Source organism: Alligator sinensis, unplaced genomic scaffold (assembly GCF_000455745.1).
Source record: "Alligator sinensis unplaced genomic scaffold, ASM45574v1 scaffold617_1, whole genome shotgun sequence".
In the NCBI taxonomy this organism is placed as follows: domain Eukaryota; kingdom Metazoa; phylum Chordata; order Crocodylia; family Alligatoridae; genus Alligator; species Alligator sinensis.
Window position 1 is genome coordinate 832,119 of NW_005842291.1, and position 23,040 is coordinate 855,158.

Below are 23,040 nucleotides of genomic sequence, written 5' to 3' on the forward strand. Positions count from 1 at the left end.
TGTCAAAATGAAATGCATTGATTTTTTTTCTCCTTCCCTTCTCACCCCCGCAAAGATAACATATAATCTGTAATTGTGGGGTTTCTGTGCAAGGCTGCTTTCCCGGTGGCTTGGATCAAGAAGTAGTCAAGCCACGGCAAAGCGTGGTTTTGCTTGTAATGACTGGAAGCCAGGCAAGTTTAGATCTTGACCTAAGATGCCAGAAAAGGGCGTTGTTACTCCAGAAAGGAAAGTGGTGCTGAAATTTGAACAGAAGTGTCAAGACCTGAACACTATTTACATTATTGCCTCTGAACACCATTTGCACTTCACAGTCACGGTGGGTTTCCTGTAGTGTAAAGGAGGAGTTTGGGTGTTTTTTCATACAAACATTAGATTGTTGGAGGGTAAATGCTTGTAAACATAGATCTTCAAGGATGAAGTTTTCCTCCCCTCTCTCCCCCCAGAAAAAAACATTTGCTATCATGGCCTCTCTTAAAGACAGTAAAAAGTAGCTACCCTAACAGATTGTATTGGATAACTCTTGATTTTTTTGCTGCAACTTGTTTTGTAGTTCTGTCTTTTCAAGCATTGAGCTAATATCCTTTGTCCTAATATTAGTGATATTCTAGTTAATGATAGCATGGTTACAAAAACAGTTTAGCTCATTATTTAACTTTTGGATGATCAATTTGCTTAAGTGAAAATACAAGGCATAAAAGGGAAAGCAGTGTTGACTTAATAAGGTTCTCCTATTACAAAGTTTAAAACTACTGCTTTAAAGATAAGCCTTTCATTTAGTGCTAGTATTAAGGAGTGATCGCTGATTGCATCCTGTGATCTTGTTTGATTTCATGTTCAGACATTTTTAAAAGGCAATAATTCTGTTCAAAGTTTCATTTAGTATGTAATTAATTATTCTTCTTAGGGACCTTAATGGAAATAATATCACAAGAATCACCAAGACTGACTTTGCTGGTCTAAGACACCTTCGAGTCCTGTAAGTTCTTATTTTACCTTTTAACATTATATGGCTTAGTTTACATTTTACAAGCTGCAAAAAGTTATCTTTAGTTTTAAAAAGTCCTATGTTCTGCACAGCAAACTCCTGTTCTACTATATCTGGACTTAATAAGGGGTAGGAAATAACTCTAGGTCTTAAAAATGGAATAGCAGCATCTTTACCTCTAGTTACTTGTGATTTTTAATACTTCCTTAAAGTTATATATAGGGTAATATAAGATGAAACTTAACACCCACCCCCCTCCCCAGTAATAGGTAAAAAATCAAAAAGGAAAATTTTAGTTTTGCACTGAGTTAACCAAAACTCATCTGAGGGGGATTGCTGATTTTTATAAGATATAATTTTCTACCTCAAAACTGGTGTAAAAGGAAATTAGAAAGGAAGAAAAATAGAAAGTGTTTCTACTGACTTTACTTAAAATGTCTATATTAGAAACTTAATTTATATTTTATATAAAGCTCCCTTACAAAGAGAGAAATTAAAACTATATATTTTTTGCATAAATAAAAAGTTGGTATTTAACTTTAGCTAGGTGCACACTTGAGCTTAAAGGATATTACTGCTATATTGTGGGTTTTTTCTTTTAGTGAAGCTAAATGATTTTTTTGGATTGAGTTTAAAAAAATTAAACTCTAAAATTCTTCTAAGCCAGAAAAGATTTGTAACTATTTTATGCCATGAGCATTTCAAAATAAAACTACATTACATGATACATTTTTTTAATTCTCACATTAGAGTAATGTATCCTAATTTGCTTCTCAGATTGGATAGTAGATTCATCATGTTACATACTGACGTGGACTTTTGTGTCATTACTGCTTACTGTGTGGTTTCTTTCTGTCTTTCGCTTTAAAGTTCTCGAGCATGTTCAAGGTTTACTTTTATTTCTTCTAATGAGGAAAAGACTATTTTTTTTCCTTTTGTGGACATGTGTCCCAGTAGATTGTTAGGCAACAGAGGTCCAAAACATAATGTGAAATCTCACTCTGAATAAGAATTGTAGTGTTAATAAAGGTGAGATGGTTTCAAGCTGCCAGTTGCTGAAGTGCTGTAATAGCAGGTGTTAATGCAACCAGTAATCATATAGCCATTAAAACTCACTATCTATAATATTCTGCATTTCAGTCAGCTCATGGAGAACAAGATTAGTACTATTGAAAGGGGAGCATTCCAAGATCTAAAAGAGCTGGAGAGGCTGTAAGTATTTTTAATTATAAATGTATGGCAACATAACAATTTTTTGTCATTTCAGTTGTTTCAAGGCACTCAGCCTTTGGGGTTTCTAGTGTTCGGGTTTTGTTCTGTTTTTTTTTTTTTTTTTTTTTAAACTCAAACTCCCACTCCTTATTGAGAAACGGGCAGTAGACGGTTCTCATTTGGTATATACAATGGGTGAAAAATATTGGATAAATAGTCTAGATTCAAAATGTAAATTTGCACTTTCCATGAAGGCTATTTCATGTAATGTTGGACTCTTAGAAATAGGAGTCTTTTCATATATGAGAATATAACTCTAAAAACTTTTCTGTACTTTTGAGATGCAAGTGAGACTTCAGTCTCAGAGATGTTTAAGTGTCTGTTTAATGTGTTATGCCAGAAACGGTGTAATAATTACTAGTCACAAAGTGTTTACTATTTATGTTCCATGAAATAAGGAAGGGAAAAATTCAACATGTACATTCAACTTGCATTTTTTTTTAAATAAGTTAGATAAAACTTTTTGCTGTAGCATTTTTTTAAATGAAAAAATAATGCTTTTTGGGTTTGGCTATCTTCTAAAGTAAGTTCTGCCATTTGTAAAGTGTGTGTGTGTGTAAAGTGTGGAGACAGGAGTCTGATTCTCAAAAAGCAAAAGCATAGGCCAAATACATGCATTAGGATGCGTAAGTAGAAAGAGAGCTCCTGCCTTTTTAAACTTCATTAGTTTTGTACAACGTAGGCCTTTTTACAGTCCTTCAGTCCAAACTATACAGGATACTGCTACTTGTATTTTGTACATGAAAATAGTTTAAAAAAATGTATAGATTACGTACTGTTTAGTATTACTGAAAGAGAGCAAGATGCCTTTAACATACTACATTAATACGTGGGCCTGCGTAGAATGTTTAACAACTTACATACTATTTAAGCATATTTTAGTAATACAACATACCAATTTAATTGTTTTTAACTTTAGTACTGTAGTATCAGGCCTTCTCTTTGTACCTTTCTCTGAAGCATGCAGTTGGACTCAGTTTATTCTTCTTCCCCAGCATACCCCTATTCCCTGAAGTTATTCCTACTTTACAGTAGTGTGAGTGAGAAGAATCAGGCCTGTGGTGTCTTCCTAATTTATGCTTCATGCACTGCATCCACAGCTGCTGCCTGTAATTTGTCATGTGTCTACATACAGTTAGTAGAACTCTCAACTAATTAAACTGATAGTTGGCAATCCAACTTTTATGGAATATAGAAATACATAAATTGCGTATTATGATAGAGAGTGACATTGTTTAGTTTCAAGTTGAGGAATGAGCCTTAAAAAAGAAAAAGAAAAAAAAAAGTCCCGTTATGTAATACAGGATCTGGAGGGTTAGTAGCCTTCTAGAATTCCTGCTTTAGTACAGTTGGGGGAAAAAAAACACTGAACAAAAACAAAACAAAACAATCCCTCCAAAATGCATGTTCCTAAGCCTTGTTTTGGGAACTGTATTTCCAGCAAAACAGAAGTCTTATTCGTATTGTAAAATCAAGTTATAAGGCTTTGAATATTCTGTAGCCAACAAAACACCTGAAATTACCTAGATAATTCAGTAACTATTTAGTATCTTAATCACTGTAGCTTAGAATATTCAGTGTGAATATCCAATAGGAAGGTTCTTTCATGTACAATAAAATAGCAGTATTTCCAAAAGATTCTGAATTTTGAATTGCGAGCCTTAAATGTATTCAGCATTATGTTTTTTATCAGAATTTTGTACACATTAACAAATGTATTAGCCAGGTTTATGTAAAAATCTAGCACACAAGTTGGTGGAGCTTTTTAACTTTTTCCTTTTGGTGGCTTAAACAACTCGCTTTGTTAACTTGACTATTTGGATACTTTATATTTTTTTCAATGTTATGAACAGAAAGCACTTTTAAACAGGTGCTGGTAACAAAGGAGATGGGGGAGGGATTCAGTTTTATGACTATCTTCAACAGACAAATGGAGAACTTTATCTCATTTGGAAAACTGACCAAGAAATACCAATGTGACCTTTAAGTTTTGTACATCTACACAAAACTGAACACCAATGTTAACAAAACACCTTTAGATGGTGTTGATTTTTTTTTTTAGTTCTGCTGAATTCAGTTTAGGTGTTCTTAAGCAAAGGCTTGTAATTTTGAATATATATTCAGGGTCTCTTTAAATTACCCCAGCTGTTGGCTCAGAGCAAATATTTCATATTTGTGAGGAAAAGCTGAGAAAATTCTTTTTGTTTACAACTGCCAAGTCCATCTGATGGAGGCACATTGTTATATGACAGCCAATTCATCTCCTTGGGATTCTGGAATTCAAAACCATTTCTTAGGAAACTTGTGGATACACTCTTCAAATATTTCCTTTTTATACATTAAAAAGCAAGGACACTGTGTTAAATGGAGAACGCCACATTTTTTGGAAGTTCAGCTGTTATTAAACCACTTTTGATGCAATTCATTTATTTAATATGTCTAACAGAAGTCCCAGAAGTAACTTGTATTTAGTTTTTATTACTTAACCATACATATTTTTTTTCTGTCAAATAGGTCTCTCTGTGCCCGTGTTAAGGGTTGGGAATGTTTAATGAACATTCCTATTAAGTGTCTGCATCTCCACGCTCCCCACCCCCCATTTCTAAATAAAATGCAAATCTCTACAAATGTTCTTTCTGCTGAGGCTCTTGAACCTGCTACCCAGAGCTTCCATAAGTAGTCCTTTATACCAGTGATCCTCAACCAAGGAGCAAGATGCTTTGCAGGGTGCCACAGGAAATGTGTGGAGATAACCAGATAAAGGCAGGCTCAGGCTTTAGGTGTGAAGAGATAAGAGCATGTCCCTCTTGGCAGGGTATGTGGGTGGGGAGCTTCTCTACTTGTACTGCTTGGGTCCTCTGAAAAAAGGTAAGCACTGTAATAAAGTAGCTCTTGAAATGGAGTGCTGCTCAATTTACAAAAATTGTGGAGGGGTGCTTCAAGTCTAATGAGGGGTGCCTTGATTCTAAAAAGGTTGAAAACCACTGCTTTACACCAAGGGCCCAAAGACTTATGTAGTTGACTGGGTGGGCAGGATTGTCCAAGCATTGGTTTATAGATTTAACTGTGCCAAGTGCTGAGTACCCTTAACTTCAGAAGATGTGAAGTGGGAGTTAAAGGTACACAGTGCCTTCAAAATCCCATAGGGAGAGAGTGTAAGAAAAATACACAATTTTTGAACCCCTGTTCTAAAACTAAAAGATTGAAAACTGCTAATGATGCACAGGTATAACTTAGATCAAATAACATATTTTAATGATTTAACTTCATCTAAACATAATACAGCTTTATTTAATAAGGAACACAGCAAAATTGCTGTAATGTGTTATACACAAATGATATTGCATATGTAAAAACTAATAAGACCTTATGTACTCCTTGTCAAGATAACTCTACGTGTTATGGCATTCTTGTGAAACTTGAAGACATTTAATGGTAGTTTCAGATTTAAAAAAAGAAAAAAAAAAGGACTGTTTACTTTATTGAAGCAAAAAATCAAAATATTAGTCATTAATGGAGTTGTGCCTGCATCTTGTACTACATGCATTTTAATTTATGCTGTCAACATTCTCAGTTTTCAGCTGGCTGCATATAATAGTACTGACAATACCTCACTGCATTTTAGAAGATTGTGGAGATATGGTAGGAGTGAAAACTGGAAAGTTTAGTGGTCAGGGAGGAGATATGTCCAAGCAAAGAGAGTCACCTGAACTGTTCAAGCAAACATTATGTTCTTCTGTTTAAAAGTAATCAGTGAAATTGCTAACTATGGGGGCATTTGAAACAATTATTATTAAACTTCAGTGAATGGGACAGTTTGTATCTGTTGGCCATTTTTTTAAGGCTACGCACAAATTAGGGGATAAATTATTGTACTTGCTAACATTTGGTTTGCATTTACAAGACTTTCTTCATAAATATAAAGGGTAACAATGTACCTTCATTCATAAGTGGGGCTGCATGTGGTGAAGTTACTTGGTGTGTACCAGGGCCTAGAAAGAAAAGATGAAGTTGCCTATAACCTTTTTTAAACAAATATCTGGATTGTAGAAAACAGTAACTTGCCAGAGTAGTACATTCTATTGCATAACAGTTGGGACCATGAGAAAAAGTTTGATTTTATTTATTTATTTATTTATTTATTTATTTATTTATTAAATCATTGACAAGGATTTATAAAAAGGCAAAAACACTTTCTTTTACCAGTTTGTATGACAGTACTAATATCTTAATACTTAACTCTCTTCTGTACTCCCTGCTTTACCAAAAAGAGATCTGGCAGCTAAAATTTGAACTGAACAAAATCCTTTCTAGTGAATTGGACCCTTTTTCCCAGATGATGATTCCAGAGTTGTTTGGAAAAATCTTGTTGCTATCAAAAAGTTCTTCTGAACAGTGGTGGAAATCTAATAGATGGATGTTTCTTGCATTTGTTAGGGTGGGGTTTTTTTTGTGTTTTTTTGCAATAGCTGAAGTATTAGGAAATGAGAGATTCTACATGAGGAGGAGATAGCTATTACAGTTCAAAAAGCTCACCTATGTAAGTGACTTTTGTAGTTCCTTCATTTCCTATATCTGAAGATTTCTAGATGTAACAGTTTCTCAAGACTTCAGATTTCCACTACAAAGATTTATAATATGGTAGTGGGCTGAGTTAGATCTGGAGAAATCACTGTCTTCTTGCTGATGTAGAATGGTAAAACTTGGCCTCTGGGCTTTGATTCTGCAAATATCTTTTAAGTCAACGCGCATGTTGGTCATAGTTCCCATTTTCTCCAGGGAAATCTAACCAGAAAGTCTAATCTAGTAATTCATGGGGCAGAATAATATTACTATATGTGATTTCGCCCCCCCCTCCCCTGCCCAAAAAAAGCTGCTGTGGTTTGAAAAAAGAAAAGAAAAAAGATTTAGACATATAGAGATTTTTAGACTCTAAATGTAGAGTCAGCCTTTTTTATACATGAAATTAAAATGTTAAACCAGTAAGATTATTATCCAGATATCATAGTTAACATCCAAAGTATGCTAACCATGGGGATGGATGACTTCAGTGGAGGAAACAGTAGGGTGCTGAGAAGAACTAGCTGTTAGAATTCTCCCTTTTCTAAACATTGAGTGGAGAATGTGGTAGGGACAGCAGTAGCCCTTTAAAAGGATGATTAAGGGCCTGATTTTATGCAGGTGAATAACTGGATTCAAAGGAGTCCTACTGACTTCCAGGGACTATGCACAAGATTAATTAAGTGCATTAATACTTGCTGGATTGGGCCCTTGAAATTTAAAACTGTTTTTTTGCTTGGGTTAGGGACAGATATTCAAAAAGTCTGAGCCTGAATTGATTCAATCTTTGCAGGTTCGTTTAACCTAGCTAGGCTAAATCAGTTTCTAACTGCACAGACATCCCAGATATGCAGGTACGTGCCTGCAGTGGCTCAGGCTAGAAGCCGGGGGGCACTAGAGCAGCCCTCCCTTCCCTTCCATAATGCTGAGCTGAGGGGGTTTTGGCCAGGCGGAGACAGGAGGCTCTGAGTAGGGAGGGGTTCCTCCCCTCTTTCCTCCCCCCTCCCACCAGCCCAGCAGGGAATTGATAACAGTGTTTATCACCCCTAGCTGGGTGTTTGTCACCCCATTAACAACACAACAGAGGGACATTACTAGCTACCTGTTGATTCTGCCTTTGTCCTGTCTGCCAAAGCATGGACCATAGACAGCATGTGGTCCTCTAGCTAATATACACACACCTCTCAGCAAGGCAGGGGGAAATTCCTGCTTAGCAGGGAGTGGTGAGGGGATGTGCGAGAGCAGCCTGCAGTCTCTGCCGGAGCTCCAGCCAGGGAGCAGACAGGAGGGGCCAACTCTGCTGTGGAGCAGAGATCCCCACTCAGCCCAGAGAACATGCCGGGATGCTGAGGGAGACTGGTTTATCTTAAACTAGCAAGGGATCTGGGACAGACATTGTGTAAACCTGTTTGACTTAATTCAGTTAAATCTGATACTACATTTAACTAGGTTTAGCTCAAACCAGTTTCAGCCATTTTCAAGCTGGTTTATGTGCATTGAACATCTGTTCTGTTAAAGGTTTAAACCAGTTTCTGATTACTTAAACTGGTTTATGTGTAATGTCTGTCCCTAGCCTTGGTGTTTTGCATACCACTTCATAGTTTAGTAACTCTAAGGCACTCTTGTAGAAGGAATTAACATGAAATATTGCTAGTAAACTTGCTTATATACTCAATTATTAAAAACTAGGATGCAAACTTATTCACCTGAATCTGTTTTTCAGAGTTAAATATGATGATAATGTTGTAAACTTTCAAATTCTGAGCTTGAATTAAGAAAGCTTTTATGTTCATCCATGGCAGCAATTTCAGGTTTCTTGAAATTCAACAAAGTTAGTTAGGTTTATATATTATATATAGATTTGATAGCCTTTGGAAAAACGTCTTTTTAATGAAACATCTAGTTCTTTTACAATACTTGGATTTTTATTCTATTCATTCTGTCTTGTTGCAAAGTTCAGGCACTGATGTAATGCATTTTTAAGCATTACTTGGTCAAAACTTATAGATTCAGCTTGGTTAGGGAATGGAATATCTTTTCTTTATTTAGTAATTTGGGAATGAGCTCTCATACCCAAACTGCATTAATACCATTTCCTTGAACTAATGATGAAGAGAGTAGTTGCATGAAAATGTGAGAGACTCAGTAGCACTAAAAGTCACTTAAGCTGTTCTTATTCTGGATGAATAATTTAAAACTTAAACTGACACACTGTTATGTTACAGCCCACACTAAGTAAATAGGTAGCCATAAGGAAAGAAAATCTAACTAAGAACAGTACTTTGTTCTGTTTCCTAATTTTGTATCTAGAAAAAAATCACAGTTTGTATTGCCAGAGTGTAACCCTAACCTTTTGTTTAAAAGTTCATATAACTTGAATCTTAAGTCTGATACTGCATTCAGAGGTTGTATGGTACCAGATTTTGAAGATATGAAAAATGGCCAAGGCTAAAGATACCATATGTGGTTAGGACTGCTTTATGAGATTAGAATAGAGCCTGAAAAATGCATGTGGTCTGTAGTAGCAGCTATCAGATTATATTGCTAAAATACAAATGAGTTTTCACTTCTGTATTTCCAAAATTTTGAGTGAAAATCTGACTTTACAAAAGCATGAATAGTTGGATATATGAAATAGTTTCTTAGTATGAGATGAAAACAAACCCCTATTGATTAACATTCACTGTTAGAAGTATAAAATCATGTGAGAAGGGGAAAGGTCAGTAGCACTTTACAGAAAATAAAGCTTTGGAAAAACCTATGAAGTTAGTCTACATGACTTCTAAAGGGTGGATGGTGGATTAAGATGCTTAATGGACCCTAAAATAGAAAAAATACAGTGGAAATATTATGGTAAATCTTGTTAAGCATATGTTAACCTACCTATTTGGCCAGTCACTGGGGAAGGAGAAAAATAGAGGAAGGGGTAATAGTTTTGCTGAAGGGTTAGAAAACTGAGTTCAGTGACTGTCCGAGTCTTTTGTGTGTGTGTGTGTGTGTGTTTGTTTTTAAAGAGTTTTGTGGGTACTATTTTCATAATATAATGAATATATAAAATAGAAGAATATTATTTCTCCTCTGTCCTTCCCCAGATTAGTACTACTTAAAAAAAAAAAAAAAAAAAAAAAGTGATTTATGCCAGGGTCAGTGGGTAAGTTTTCATAGTAATGGTCATGACCTTCAACTGTTGACTGGTATTACTTTACTTTTTCCTGCCATACTGGACACCGCCTAAAGATTAAATAGATCTATATGTGACATTTCATCAGGATTGTTCCATGACATAATTTTGCTGCTTTTTACCCCAGACACTTGAGTTACAAGCAGGCAAATGAGTGAAATTCTTTATAAAGAGAATCATTATGAACTCTAAGTTCTATGAACAGGATTGAGAATTTCATGTGCTCTTGTGTCTGATAATTTTAGACATTTTTAATGTCTGAATTACTACTTTTTTTGCTTCTGAGCCTTCAGGGTTCATGTTTCAAATTTTCTTTTGCTTCCAGATAGATAGAAACATACTTTTCTTTTGAAATAAGTTTGGGTTTTTGTGTGCCCTGGCTGCTGGAGTCATAGGAATCTTGGGGGGAGGGGAAAGCAAGTGCTGGGAAATTTTAAAGTACTTTGGTTAGGTGGCATAATTAACTGTATATCTGAGTTGTATCTAATTTGTTTTCTAGGTCTCAGGAGCAAAGAGGTGTAATCAAGATGAGGGTTCAGAAGTTTAGGGATAGAAAAATTGGGTTTTGAATGAAAACTATTTATATGTTAACTGTGCAGCAGTTAGTTCAGTTCCATAACTCATGTGTTATTACTATGGGTGTTGCACTTTTTAATTTTATCAAAAGTAATTGATAAAATAAAGTGTATTGCTGTCTTTAAGTACTTTGCACCACTAATACTTTACCTTCTTCTAGCAATTTTAGTTCCAGCCTTACCCGCATTGTTTAGTAATTCCTTAAAAAGGGGCTATTTTTGGGTTTTCTTTTTATGATAGTATATTTTTACTCAGAATTTATTCTACCTCCCTCTTACCCCCACTGCAAAGTAGGTCTCTACTTAGTATACCAAAGTCTCCTTTAATTTCACATTCTCTGTTTGATAATGAGACTCTGTCTTTTCACTTGGTAAAAATATGTTCTGAATTAAATCCTAATTGCTACAATGAAATAAGGGATATTTTGCTTAATAAAACTAGATGAGGCAAGCCCCGTTTCTGTGCCAGTGACTTGCTTTTTTAACTGGAGATATTATAAGTAGTTTTTTAAGGTATAAAATTGTATTTTCTAGACTTAAACTGTTTTGATGTCTCCCCTTTTAATGTAAACATTATTTTTATTATATTTGTATTTTGAGTAGATTTTATAATCCCTTAAATGCTTAAGATGGCACTCTAGAGAATCAGTGCTCAAAGGGTTAATTTTTCCAGACATTTGTTGTAGGTAGCAGAAAAGTAAATGAGTTCAGGTGTAGAATATGGTGTTGAACAGGCCTGAAGGGAGAAAACAGTTATTTCTTGTTAATCACGGATGTGAAAAATCCTTCTCCTAGCTAATCCTACATGGTTTAAGGGCAGTACATAGCACATTCCTTATCTTGGAGCAGGGAGGAGACCAAGAAGCCTGTGGTGCTAATCGCTTTGCAAAGGAATGCAGACTCTATCTCACATACTTGTACAGCGGCACCTGTATTTGTAATTTAAAAAAAAAATTGTTACAGTAGTTATCTTGTATTAAGAATTTCTTTTAAATTTCTTTTAGCAAAATTTTCAGTTCTGTAAAGTTCCTGGTAAAAAGGCATTAAACTTGGGCCATAGCAATTGAATACAACCAAGTGTTGAATACAGTGTTTACGAAGAAACATTATTAAAATAGTCACTTTTGAAAGGCTAATATAGCAAAATTTCAATTCCTGAATAATACTGCATGCTTGCTAAAATTCATGGATAGCTTTATATCCTGGAAAACATTCAGTGTAAATTTCCAACATTTACTTCTAGCTATATATTTTTTCATCTATGAGTAGTTTCTCATGGGACTCTATTTACGGGTCTGGAAGTCAAACTGCAGTGAGAAGTCCTGTTTGCTCTTTGCAGACCTTTTTACAAATTCCAAGGCAGGAAGGCTGTTTATTTTTCCCACATCTGTTTTGTACTCATCTTTTGTGACAGTGTTTGCTGGATGCTCTCCTTTTTTACTTTTCTGAAATGGATAGTTTGCACTGTTGCAAAATGTTGAAACCAACTCTTGCTTTGTAATAATATATTGCATCTGGATTTTTGCTTTAAAATCCATATTGTTACCCAAGATATTGCTTATTTAAGTAATATTGTGGATACTGATTCTTTGCAGTAAAGCTTTAGTTGTAGTCTATAATAAAGTGTTATTTAAGATAGCAAATATAAAAGTTATTCTATAACTCTTCATGGTTCTAAGAACCCTTTTTCAATGGCATTTTTATTTTTATTTTTATTTTTTTTTTACCTCTGCATTTCAGGCCAATTGTGTAATAAGAAGCAGAATTACCATAGTATACTTAAAAGAAGGAACCGGTATAGTGGAGGTTATTTTAATTGCAAAAAAACTGAAATGTATAGAATACTGTGAGTAAACTTAAAAAATATTGCAAGGGAGACTTGGCTGCCTGACTCTTAATTTAATGACTCATACTTTTACATTCCTATACACCACTATGAAGAGGCTTTTACCTGTTAGTGTATTTTTGAGAGGTTCCTTTTATTGTTCTCTGTAGTCTGTAATGCTCATCTCTGATCCCTTGGTAGGCCTCTGATCCCAATACATTACAGCAACTTCTATTACAGTCAGTTGAGATGTTTTTCTGAAATCTTCCAACTTTTGTAGGCGTGCCTGGCCAGTTTTGCAGAAGTAAACTTGTATTTCCATGTAAACATCTTTGGGTATAAGCATAATGTTTATATTTGATCTAACCAAGGTTAGGTCTGTCTATATGCCTGGTTGTGCAGAAGTTCACAGGGCTTAAACCTCCCTAAACATGGCATACTTGATCTAAGTTAGCTCAACTCAGAGGTGACTTAAGTTTAGATCAGCCTGTGCTAATCCAATCTAAAATAGGTTAACCAGGCCTAATGAATGCCTGACTCCCCTGCCAGTCCTCCCCCTCCGCCCCCCCCAAAGCTTCGAAACAGCTTTGAAACGAAATGATGGTACTTGAAACGTTTCAAGTTTCAAAGAAGCCTGGTGGTAAAAGGCAGGGGAGAGCCAGGGCCGCGCTCCAAGCAGCTCCGCCAGCTGCATGGAGCTCAGCCCAGTGGGGAGCGCAGCCCCATGGAACTCAGCCCTGTGGTGGGAGGTAGAGCACAGCCCTGGCTCTCCCAACCTCCCTTCATGGGGCTGCAGGCCCCTGGATCTGCACGCCAGATGAGAGGAGGCTGCCTCTGCCACCTGGGACCAGTGGCAGAATCAATCTTCCCCAGCGTTGGGTGCGGGCTGTGCCCAGCGCCAGTCCCTGGCGGCAGCGGCAGGCGCCCGGTCTTCAGGTCCCTGGCGGCAGCGGCATCCTCCTGTCATCCAGCATGCAGATCGAGGGACCTGCACCACCTGGAGGAGTCCGGCACAGCCCTGCAGGCCTCCTGGGGTACAAGCCTCTAGATCTGTGCGCTGGATGAGAGGAGGCTGCCTCTGCCACCTGGGACCAGTGGCAGAATCAATCTTCCCCAGCGTTGGGTGCGGGCTGTGCCCAGCGCCAGTCCCTGGCGGCAGCGGCAGCCTCCTGTCATCCAGCATGCAGATCGAGGGACCTGCACCACCTGGAGGAGTCCGGCACAGCCCTGCAGGCCTCCTGGGGTACAAGCCTCTAGATCTGTGCGCTGGATGAGAGGAGGCTGCCTCTGCCACCTGGGACCAGTGGCAGAATCAATCTTCCCCAGCGTTGGGTGCGGGCTGTGCCCAGCGCCAGTCCCTGGCGGCAGCGGCAGCCTCCTGTCATCCAGCATGCAGATCGAGGGACCTGCACCACCTGGAGGAGTCCGGCACAGCCCTGCAGGCCTCCTGGGGTACAAGCCTCTAGATCTGTGCGCTGGATGAGAGGAGGCTGCCTCTGCCACCTGGGACCAGTGGCAGAATCAATCTTCCCCAGCGTTGGGTGCGGGCTGTGCCCAGCGCCAGTCCCTGGCGGCAGCGGCAGCCTCCTGTCATCCAGCATGCAGATCGAGGGACCTGCACCACCTGGAGGAGTCCGGCACAGCCCTGCAGGCCTCCTGGGGTACAAGCCTCTAGATCTGTGCGCTGGATGAGAGGAGGCTGCCTCTGCCACCTGGGACCAGTGGCAGAATCAATCTTCCCCAGCGTTGGGTGCGGGCTGTGCCCAGCGCCAGTCCCTGGCGGCAGCGGCAGCCTCCTGTCATCCAGCATGCAGATCGAGGGACCTGCACCACCTGGAGGAGTCCGGCACAGCCCTGCAGGCCTCCTGGGGTACAAGCCTCTAGATCTGTGCGCTGGATGAGAGGAGGCTGCCTCTGCCACCTGGGACCAGTGGCAGAATCAATCTTCCCCAGCGTTGGGTGCGGGCTGTGCCCAGCGCCAGTCCCTGGCGGCAGCGGCAGCCTCCTGTCATCCAGCATGCAGATCGAGGGACCTGCACCACCTGGAGGAGTCCGGCACAGCCCTGCAGGCCTCCTGGGGTACAAGCCTCTAGATCTGTGCGCTGGATGAGAGGAGGCTGCCTCTGCCACCTGGGACCAGTGGCAGAATCAATCTTCCCCAGCGTTGGGTGCGGGCTGTGCCCAGCGCCAGTCCCTGGCGGCAGCGGCAGCCTCCTGTCATCCAGCATGCAGATCGAGGGACCTGCACCACCTGGAGGAGTCCGGCACAGCCCTGCAGGCCTCCTGGGGTACAAGCCTCTAGATCTGTGCGCTGGATGAGAGGAGGCTGCCTCTGCCACCTGGGACCAGTGGCAGAATCAATCTTCCCCAGCGTTGGGTGCGGGCTGTGCCCAGCGCCAGTCCCTGGCGGCAGCGGCAGCCTCCTGTCATCCAGCATGCAGATCGAGGGACCTGCACCACCTGGAGGAGTCCGGCACAGCCCTGCAGGCCTCCTGGGGTACAAGCCTCTAGATCTGTGCGCTGGATGAGAGGAGGCTGCCTCTGCCACCTGGGACCAGTGGCAGAATCAATCTTCCCCAGCGTTGGGTGCGGGCTGTGCCCAGCGCCAGTCCCTGGCGGCAGCGGCAGCCTCCTGTCATCCAGCATGCAGATCGAGGGACCTGCACCACCTGGAGGAGTCCGGCACAGCCCTGCAGGCCTCCTGGGGTACAAGCCTCTAGATCTGTGCGCTGGATGAGAGGAGGCTGCCTCTGCCACCTGGGACCAGTGGCAGAATCAATCTTCCCCAGCGTTGGGTGCGGGCTGTGCCCAGCGCCAGTCCCTGGCGGCAGCGGCAGCCTCCTGTCATCCAGCATGCAGATCGAGGGACCTGCACCACCTGGAGGAGTCCGGCACAGCCCTGCAGGCCTCCTGGGGTACAAGCCTCTAGATCTGTGCGCTGGATGAGAGGAGGCTGCCTCTGCCACCTGGGACCAGTGGCAGAATCAATCTTCCCCAGCGTTGGGTGCGGGCTGTGCCCAGCGCCAGTCCCTGGCGGCAGCGGCAGCCTCCTGTCATCCAGCATGCAGATCGAGGGACCTGCACCACCTGGAGGAGTCCGGCACAGCCCTGCAGGCCTCCTGGGGTACAAGCCTCTAGATCTGTGCGCTGGATGAGAGGAGGCTGCCTCTGCCACCTGGGACCAGTGGCAGAATCAATCTTCCCCAGCGTTGGGTGCGGGCTGTGCCCAGCGCCAGTCCCTGGCGGCAGCGGCAGCCTCCTGTCATCCAGCATGCAGATCGAGGGACCTGCACCACCTGGAGGAGTCCGGCACAGCCCTGCAGGCCTCCTGGGGTACAAGCCTCTAGATCTGTGCGCTGGATGAGAGGAGGCTGCCTCTGCCACCTGGGACCAGTGGCAGAATCAATCTTCCCCAGCGTTGGGTGCGGGCTGTGCCCAGCGCCAGTCCCTGGCGGCAGCGGCAGCCTCCTGTCATCCAGCATGCAGATCGAGGGACCTGCACCACCTGGAGGAGTCCGGCACAGCCCTGCAGGCCTCCTGGGGTACAAGCCTCTAGATCTGTGCGCTGGATGAGAGGAGGCTGCCTCTGCCACCTGGGACCAGTGGCAGAATCAATCTTCCCCAGCGTTGGGTGCGGGCTGTGCCCAGCGCCAGTCCCTGGCGGCAGCGGCAGCCTCCTGTCATCCAGCATGCAGATCGAGGGACCTGCACCACCTGGAGGAGTCCGGCACAGCCCTGCAGGCCTCCTGGGGTACAAGCCTCTAGATCTGTGCGCTGGATGAGAGGAGGCTGCCTCTGCCACCTGGGACCAGTGGCAGAATCAATCTTCCCCAGCGTTGGGTGCGGGCTGTGCCCAGCGCCAGTCCCTGGCGGCAGCGGCAGCCTCCTGTCATCCAGCATGCAGATCGAGGGACCTGCACCACCTGGAGGAGTCCGGCACAGCCCTGCAGGCCTCCTGGGGTACAAGCCTCTAGATCTGTGCGCTGGATGAGAGGAGGCTGCCTCTGCCACCTGGGACCAGTGGCAGAATCAATCTTCCCCAGCGTTGGGTGCGGGCTGTGCCCAGCGCCAGTCCCTGGCGGCAGCGGCAGCCTCCTGTCATCCAGCATGCAGATCGAGGGACCTGCACCACCTGGAGGAGTCCGGCACAGCCCTGCAGGCCTCCTGGGGTACAAGCCTCTAGATCTGTGCGCTGGATGAGAGGAGGCTGCCTCTGCCACCTGGGACCAGTGGCAGAATCAATCTTCCCCAGCGTTGGGTGCGGGCTGTGCCCAGCGCCAGTCCCTGGCGGCAGCGGCAGCCTCCTGTCATCCAGCATGCAGATCGAGGGACCTGCACCACCTGGAGGAGTCCGGCACAGCCCTGCAGGCCTCCTGGGGTACAAGCCTCTAGATCTGTGCGCTGGATGAGAGGAGGCTGCCTCTGCCACCTGGGACCAGTGGCAGAATCAATCTTCCCCAGCGTTGGGTGCGGGCTGTGCCCAGCGCCAGTCCCTGGCGGCAGCGGCAGCCTCCTGTCATCCAGCATGCAGATCGAGGGACCTGCACCACCTGGAGGAGTCCGGCACAGCCCTGCAGGCCTCCTGGGGTACAAGCCTCTAGATCTGTGCGCTGGATGAGAGGAGGCTGCCTCTGCCACCTGGGACCAGTGGCAGAATCAATCTTCCCCAGCGTTGGGTGCGGGCTGTGCCCAGCGCCAGTCCCTGGCGGCAGCGGCAGCCTCCTGTCATCCAGCATGCAGATCGAGGGACCTGCACCACCTGGAGGAGTCCGGCACAGCCCTGCAGGCCTCCTGGGGTACAAGCCTCTAGATCTGTGCGCTGGATGAGAGGAGGCTGCCTCTGCCACCTGGGACCAGTGGCAGAATCAATCTTCCCCAGCGTTGGGTGCGGGCTGTGCCCAGCGCCAGTCCCTGGCGGCAGCGGCAGCCTCCTGTCATCCAGCATGCAGATCGAGGGACCTGCACCACCTGGAGGAGTCCGGCACAGCCCTGCAGGCCTCCTGGGGTACAAGCCTCTAGATCTGTGCGCTGGATGAGAGGAGGCTGCCTCTGCCACCTGGGACCAGTGGCAGAATCAATCTTCCCCAGCGTTGGGTGCGGGCTGTGCCCAGCGCCAGTCCCTGGCGGCAGCGGCAGCCTCCTGTCATCCAGCATGCAGATCGAGGGACCTGCACCACCTGGAGGAGTCCGGCACAGCCCTGCAGGCCTCCTGGGGTACAAGCCTCTAGATCTGTGCGCTGGATGAGAGGAGGCTGCCTCTGCCACCTGGGACCAGTGGCAGAATCAATCTTCCCCAGCGTTGGGTGCGGGCTGTGCCCAGCGCCAGTCCCTGGCGGCAGCGGCAGCCTCCTGTCATCCAGCATGCAGATCGAGGGACCTGCACCACCTGGAGGAGTCCGGCACAGCCCTGCAGGCCTCCTGGGGTACAAGCCTCTAGATCTGTGCGCTGGATGAGAGGAGGCTGCCTCTGCCACCTGGGACCAGTGGCAGAATCAATCTTCCCCAGCGTTGGGTGCGGGCTGTGCCCAGCGCCAGTCCCTGGCGGCAGCGGCAGCCTCCTGTCATCCAGCATGCAGATCGAGGGACCTGCACCACCTGGAGGAGTCCGGCACAGCCCTGCAGGCCTCCTGGGGTACAAGCCTCTAGATCTGTGCGCTGGATGAGAGGAGGCTGCCTCTGCCACCTGGGACCAGTGGCAGAATCAATCTTCCCCAGCGTTGGGTGCGGGCTGTGCCCAGCGCCAGTCCCTGGCAGCAGCGGCAGGCTCCCGGCTTTGACCAACCATGGTGTTGCCTTGAGGTGCGGTTTTACAGAAACCTCTGCACCTATCTTTTTAAAACTTGGCAGGCTTCATGCCCTCAGAAGGGGCTACCATCTCTGCAATTTTTATCCAAATCAGGCAATAAATGACAAAGTTTTAGGCATTTTTATAATTCCCCATTATAGCCTATGGGTAAAATATTGAAATGCGTTGAAACACCGAAGCGGTTTTGATGAAATGAAACAAAACACTGTCCCTTCAAAACAGTGAAACGGAAGTCGAAACAAAATAATGGTGTTTCACACGGCCCTATTGTTTCCACCCTTGACTCAGACTTACAATTCCATCCTTCTGAGAACACTTGGGCTTGTCCCTTTCCCTTCTGTCCTGTCTTTTGAGATCTTATTTTTCTTTTCATTTATAGCTCCTCACAAGAATCAGCTTTTTGCATATCTCATTGCAGTTCCCTCTTCTGTGCTTCTCTGAGTCACTTATTTGCTTACATTCCCAATCCATATTATGCATATTATCCATCATCGTTTTCCCAGTGAATGCTGCCAAATAATGAACCAAAAGTTTTCTACCATGCTTTAGCTTTTTAGTTTACTCTCTCCTTATTATGTAATAAGCTCTCACCTCATATATTATTTCAGGTTTTTATATTACACAAAAGAAACCTGAAAAACAAAACTCTTAACATTGAATAAGATAAGGATTTCTTGTTATATCCTTCCTTTTATGGCATGGTCTCGAATTTGCAGAACACAGTGTTGGGACTTTTCTCTGTAAATATTTAGCTTTAATTGCTGTTATGATATTACATTTCTCAAACTGGAGGATTCCAAGAACATACTCCAGGTGCATGCATCAAAACCATGTCTTTCTTAGCACCTTTCTTATCAATGCAACAAGAAGTACACATGAATTAATGACAGTTTGTCTGCAGTGGTCCCAGCGAAGGTTCCAAACATTGGAAACAGAGTGTACTGACCTGGCATTTAAAACGGAGTAGATTGTGGGTCTGATCATCTGCCATTTCTTATATTCAGTGACTTTAAGTCTGTGGGGTGTGTGTCTGTCATTGTTCAAATCAGAATTCTTCCTCTTAAACTGGAATTAGCATTAGACTTGATGCCTGATCTGCATTAGTATGTGATAGGAAAATTGGGTGGAAGGTTAGTGGGGTTGGAGGGGATCAGGGATCTGCCAGGGGATGGGGAGCAGATGTAACGTGCAAAGGGTGGGGTAGGAGGCCAACCCATGGATGGGGTTGGGAGGGGACAGGCACAATCCACAGGGTTTTTCTGGGGCTGAAGAGTGTCTGGTGCAATCAGGGAGGCTTGTGGGGATCGGGAGCTACTTTTTAGATCCTTTGCCAACTGACACCTGGGCTGGGCTGAGGAAGTAAGGGGGTGTGGGGACAAAATATAGCCCATTGTGGTTGAGGGAGGGAGAGGCAGAGGTGTGAAAAGAGCAGCCCTAGATCTGGAACTGGTGTCTGGGTTTTCCCAGCCCTGGGGCTGTGCAGGGAAAGTGTATAGGGCTAAGGACAGACATTCAGAAAGCTTAAGTCTGAATTGATTCAACTTTTGCAGGATGTTGCCTCTGGACTGAGAAAATGTGGGCACATGCCTGCAGTTGCTCAGGCTGGGCGCCAGGGGGTGCTAGAGCATGCCTTTGTCTGAAGGAAAGCTGTGCTGGGAGGGCATGACCAGTCTGGGCTTACTGGCCAGACAGTGGTTTAATTCTCACCTCCCTGTTGTACCAGCAGGAACCTGAGCTGGGTCTGCTGGGTGCTCCCCCCTTGCTGTTGCAGTGGTGGGCTGCCATTGCCCCTGAGGCAGAGGGGGCAGGGAGGAGAGTTATTCTCCACACTACCAACACTGTCCCCAGGGGACCACAGGCAGGTCTGCGTGCCCCGAGCACTGCTGCTGAGTGGCAGAATAAGCTCCCTCCAGCTCCCGCTCCTGAGCACCTTGGAAGGCGCCTAGGTGGAAGGCTTCAGTCCAGGGGCTGCAGCCGGAGTTCCACACGCAGGGCAGAAGCCACAGGGCTGAAGGCCCCCCTGCCCCAGTAACTGCTGCAGGTGAGTGGAAACTGGCTTGTCCCAGCAGACCAAGTGGAATGGAGGAAGCTCATGCCGGGCTGAAGGAAGGTCCCCCAGCCCTGAGTTGCAGCTGGAGGCGAGCCACAGCTGGAGGCGAGGAGAGAAAAACAGCCCTGCCGGGCCAAGCCATCTTCCCCCTGCCTCCAGCAGGTACTCCCCCTCCCATTCCTGCAACTCCTGGGTCGCTCTGGGAGGCACGGCAGGGGGGGAGGGGCTTCAGCCCTGTGGCTTCTGCCCCATTTGTGGAGCTTGAGCTGCAGTCCCCAGACTGAAGTCTTTCACCTGGGTGCCTCCGGCTTCCAAGGTGTCCAGGAGCTGGAGCTCCATGCATGGGCAGGAGCTCCCCCCCCGCCCCACCCCCCAGCGATTCATTGTGGCTGTGGTGGTGGTCACGGCAGTGGCAGCTGGAGGCAGGGAGGGAGAGCAGCCCCCCTGGCCCGGCCAGCCCACAGCTGCTTGTGCAGCTGCAGCTTTGGATGCTGCACAGGGCAAGAGGTGTGGTGGTGGCGGCTGCTGGACTTGGGGCCTGCCGGCAGCTCTGAGTGGGCCAGGGAAGCCCTTTCCTTAGCCAGTCCACATCTGGCAGGGCCAGATGCTGGCAGCAGGGCCCCTTGGAGGGGTGGACAGGGATGGTGGTTATCCCTCCTATGTCTGGTGGAGGGGACGGGAGGGGGCTTATTCTGCTGCTTGATGGTGGTTGGGGTGGGCAGACCTAGCTGCAGTCCCCCAGGGGCAGTGGAAGTAGAGGAGAGAATAACCCCCAACTCTGTCTCAGAGGCCATGGTGGTTTGCCGCTGCAGCAGCAAGCAGGGAGTGCCTGGCAGACCCCTTCCCCTGCCTGTCCCTGCTCTAGCTGGGGCGCAGAGGGGTGGGGCCCTGCTTGGCTGGAGCAGAGAGCCCTGCCCAGAAAGCGTGCCAGGATGGTGGGGGACTCTGGTTTAAGTTAAACCAAGAAGGGGTCTGGAACAGACATTGTATGAACCTGTTTGAGTGAAATCAGTTAAGTCTTATATGACATTCAAGCAGGTTTATCTCAAACTGGTTTCAGTCATTTTGAAACTGGTTTATGCGCACTGAATGTCTGTTCTGTTACAAGTTTAAACCAGTTTCTGATCACTTAAACTGGTTTATGTGTAATGTCTGTCCCTAGCCCTGAAGTTCCATGCATTGGTTTGAACTAAATCAGATAAGTTTAATACTACATAGATCTAAGTTTACCTTAAACTGGATTCTGCAATTTTAGATTGGCTTGTATGCCTGGGTCTTCTGTACAGTTACAATTTTAAACTGATTACCAGTCACTGAGATCAGGTCTGTAAGTGCAAGGTCAGTACTGGGAAAAGCAAAGTTTAAGTTGGGCGGCCATTTTTAACCTAATTAACCTCCCCAAATGTCTGTACTTAGCCCAGCAGTAATATTTCTCTCAAGGCTAGACTATAAAAGCATCTAGTTGGCTCCTGAAGGAGCCTGTCATCTTTGCTTGCTTGTTATTTTGTCATGTCCTCTTACTCTTGTACTTCCCAGCTTTATTATATCTATCACAAGGCTAGTTCCATACCATATTATTTGGTTAAAGGGCTGTGTTGGCTCCTCTCCCCTATTCTTCATTGTAACACCACCAATAGCCCCAGGACTAGGACTCTAGGAATCAAGAAGTCTTTGTAACAGTTATTCAGAGTTGGGGCTTATTAGGATGTTTTCACTTTATGGTTTCATTCCTTAATATGTTTGGATTTTTAAGTTACTGGTTAACTTTGAACTTTTAGATGTATAAAGCATAGCCTTGGGTTATCTGCAGTCTCCATGTAGTATCTTAATGTTACTGATCTGCCTTCACAACATTACATTGAAGTGTGGGTTTTTTGTGTATGCGTGAATTTTGTACATAGGTGGCAAAATTGAATAATATAACTAATGATACATTATCATTAAACTTTTGTTCAAGTAAGTGTTTTAAGTCCCAGAACAGATATGCACAGGCTTATACTGCAATAACAAAGAAACAGTAAACATTAGGAAGAAAGTTGTAACTGTAAGGATAGTTAAGCATTAAAATACATCATTTCAGGAATCTCCAAGATTGGAAGTTTCTTGAGAGGGTCACAAATATTTCTTAGGAATGGCTTAGAGAACTGTTTCTGGGTTGGAGCATAGAAATGACTTCTAAATCTCTCTTCTCTCCTGTTTTATACAGTTCTGTTTGTTACACACCTGCGATCCGATTTTTTCTTTTTTTCTAATTGAGGTGTACATTTGTTTTGTGACAGGATGTAAACAGCAAGATAGTTGTCATTTTGTTAGTTTCCTCTTATTTTCACAACAATTCTATTCCTTTCACTTTGTACTCCATTCCCCCTTCCAACCTCTCCATTTGGATGCCCCTTTTTTCAAAATATAGTATGAAAATACTTCTGTACAGCAGGACTAGGCATCTTGTATTTTTGTCAGGTTCCGTTCTCAGGATTTAAACCCTGTGGGCGCATCCACACATGCAAGCACGTGTGCTTACAGCAGCTGCTATAGAAGTGGTGCAGATTTGAGCCAGGGCTTTTTTGCCTCAGCACACGTGCTTGGACATGCACTTTGTTGTAGAGCAAATTGTGCCATGTGGGGCAAAATAACCCTGCCTGGCTTCTCCCGGATCTTCTCCCAGACACCTGTGCTGTCTCCAGCAGTATAAAAAGCTGCCCTGGCAAGTAGCTTCTGGGGCCCAGCCAGTTGGTACCTGGGGACACTACCCCTTGTGCCAGCTGGACTGCTGAAGCAGCCCC

At 44.6% G+C, this 23,040-nt stretch overlaps 1 protein-coding gene across 1 annotated transcript in view; it reads left to right on the plus strand.

Moving 5' to 3' along the window:
- The first annotated feature begins 250 nt into the window (after nt 1-250).
- Nucleotides 251-23,040, plus strand: part of SLIT2 (slit guidance ligand 2) — a 469,229-nt gene continuing 446,439 nt past the window's right edge. The window contains exons 1-3 of the mRNA XM_025209503.1: nt 251-319; nt 908-979; nt 2,129-2,200. Coding sequence (XP_025065288.1) covers nt 2,136-2,200 — 65 coding nt within the window. The 5' untranslated portion in view covers nt 251-319; nt 908-979; nt 2,129-2,135. The remainder of the gene's footprint in view (nt 320-907; nt 980-2,128; nt 2,201-23,040) is intronic.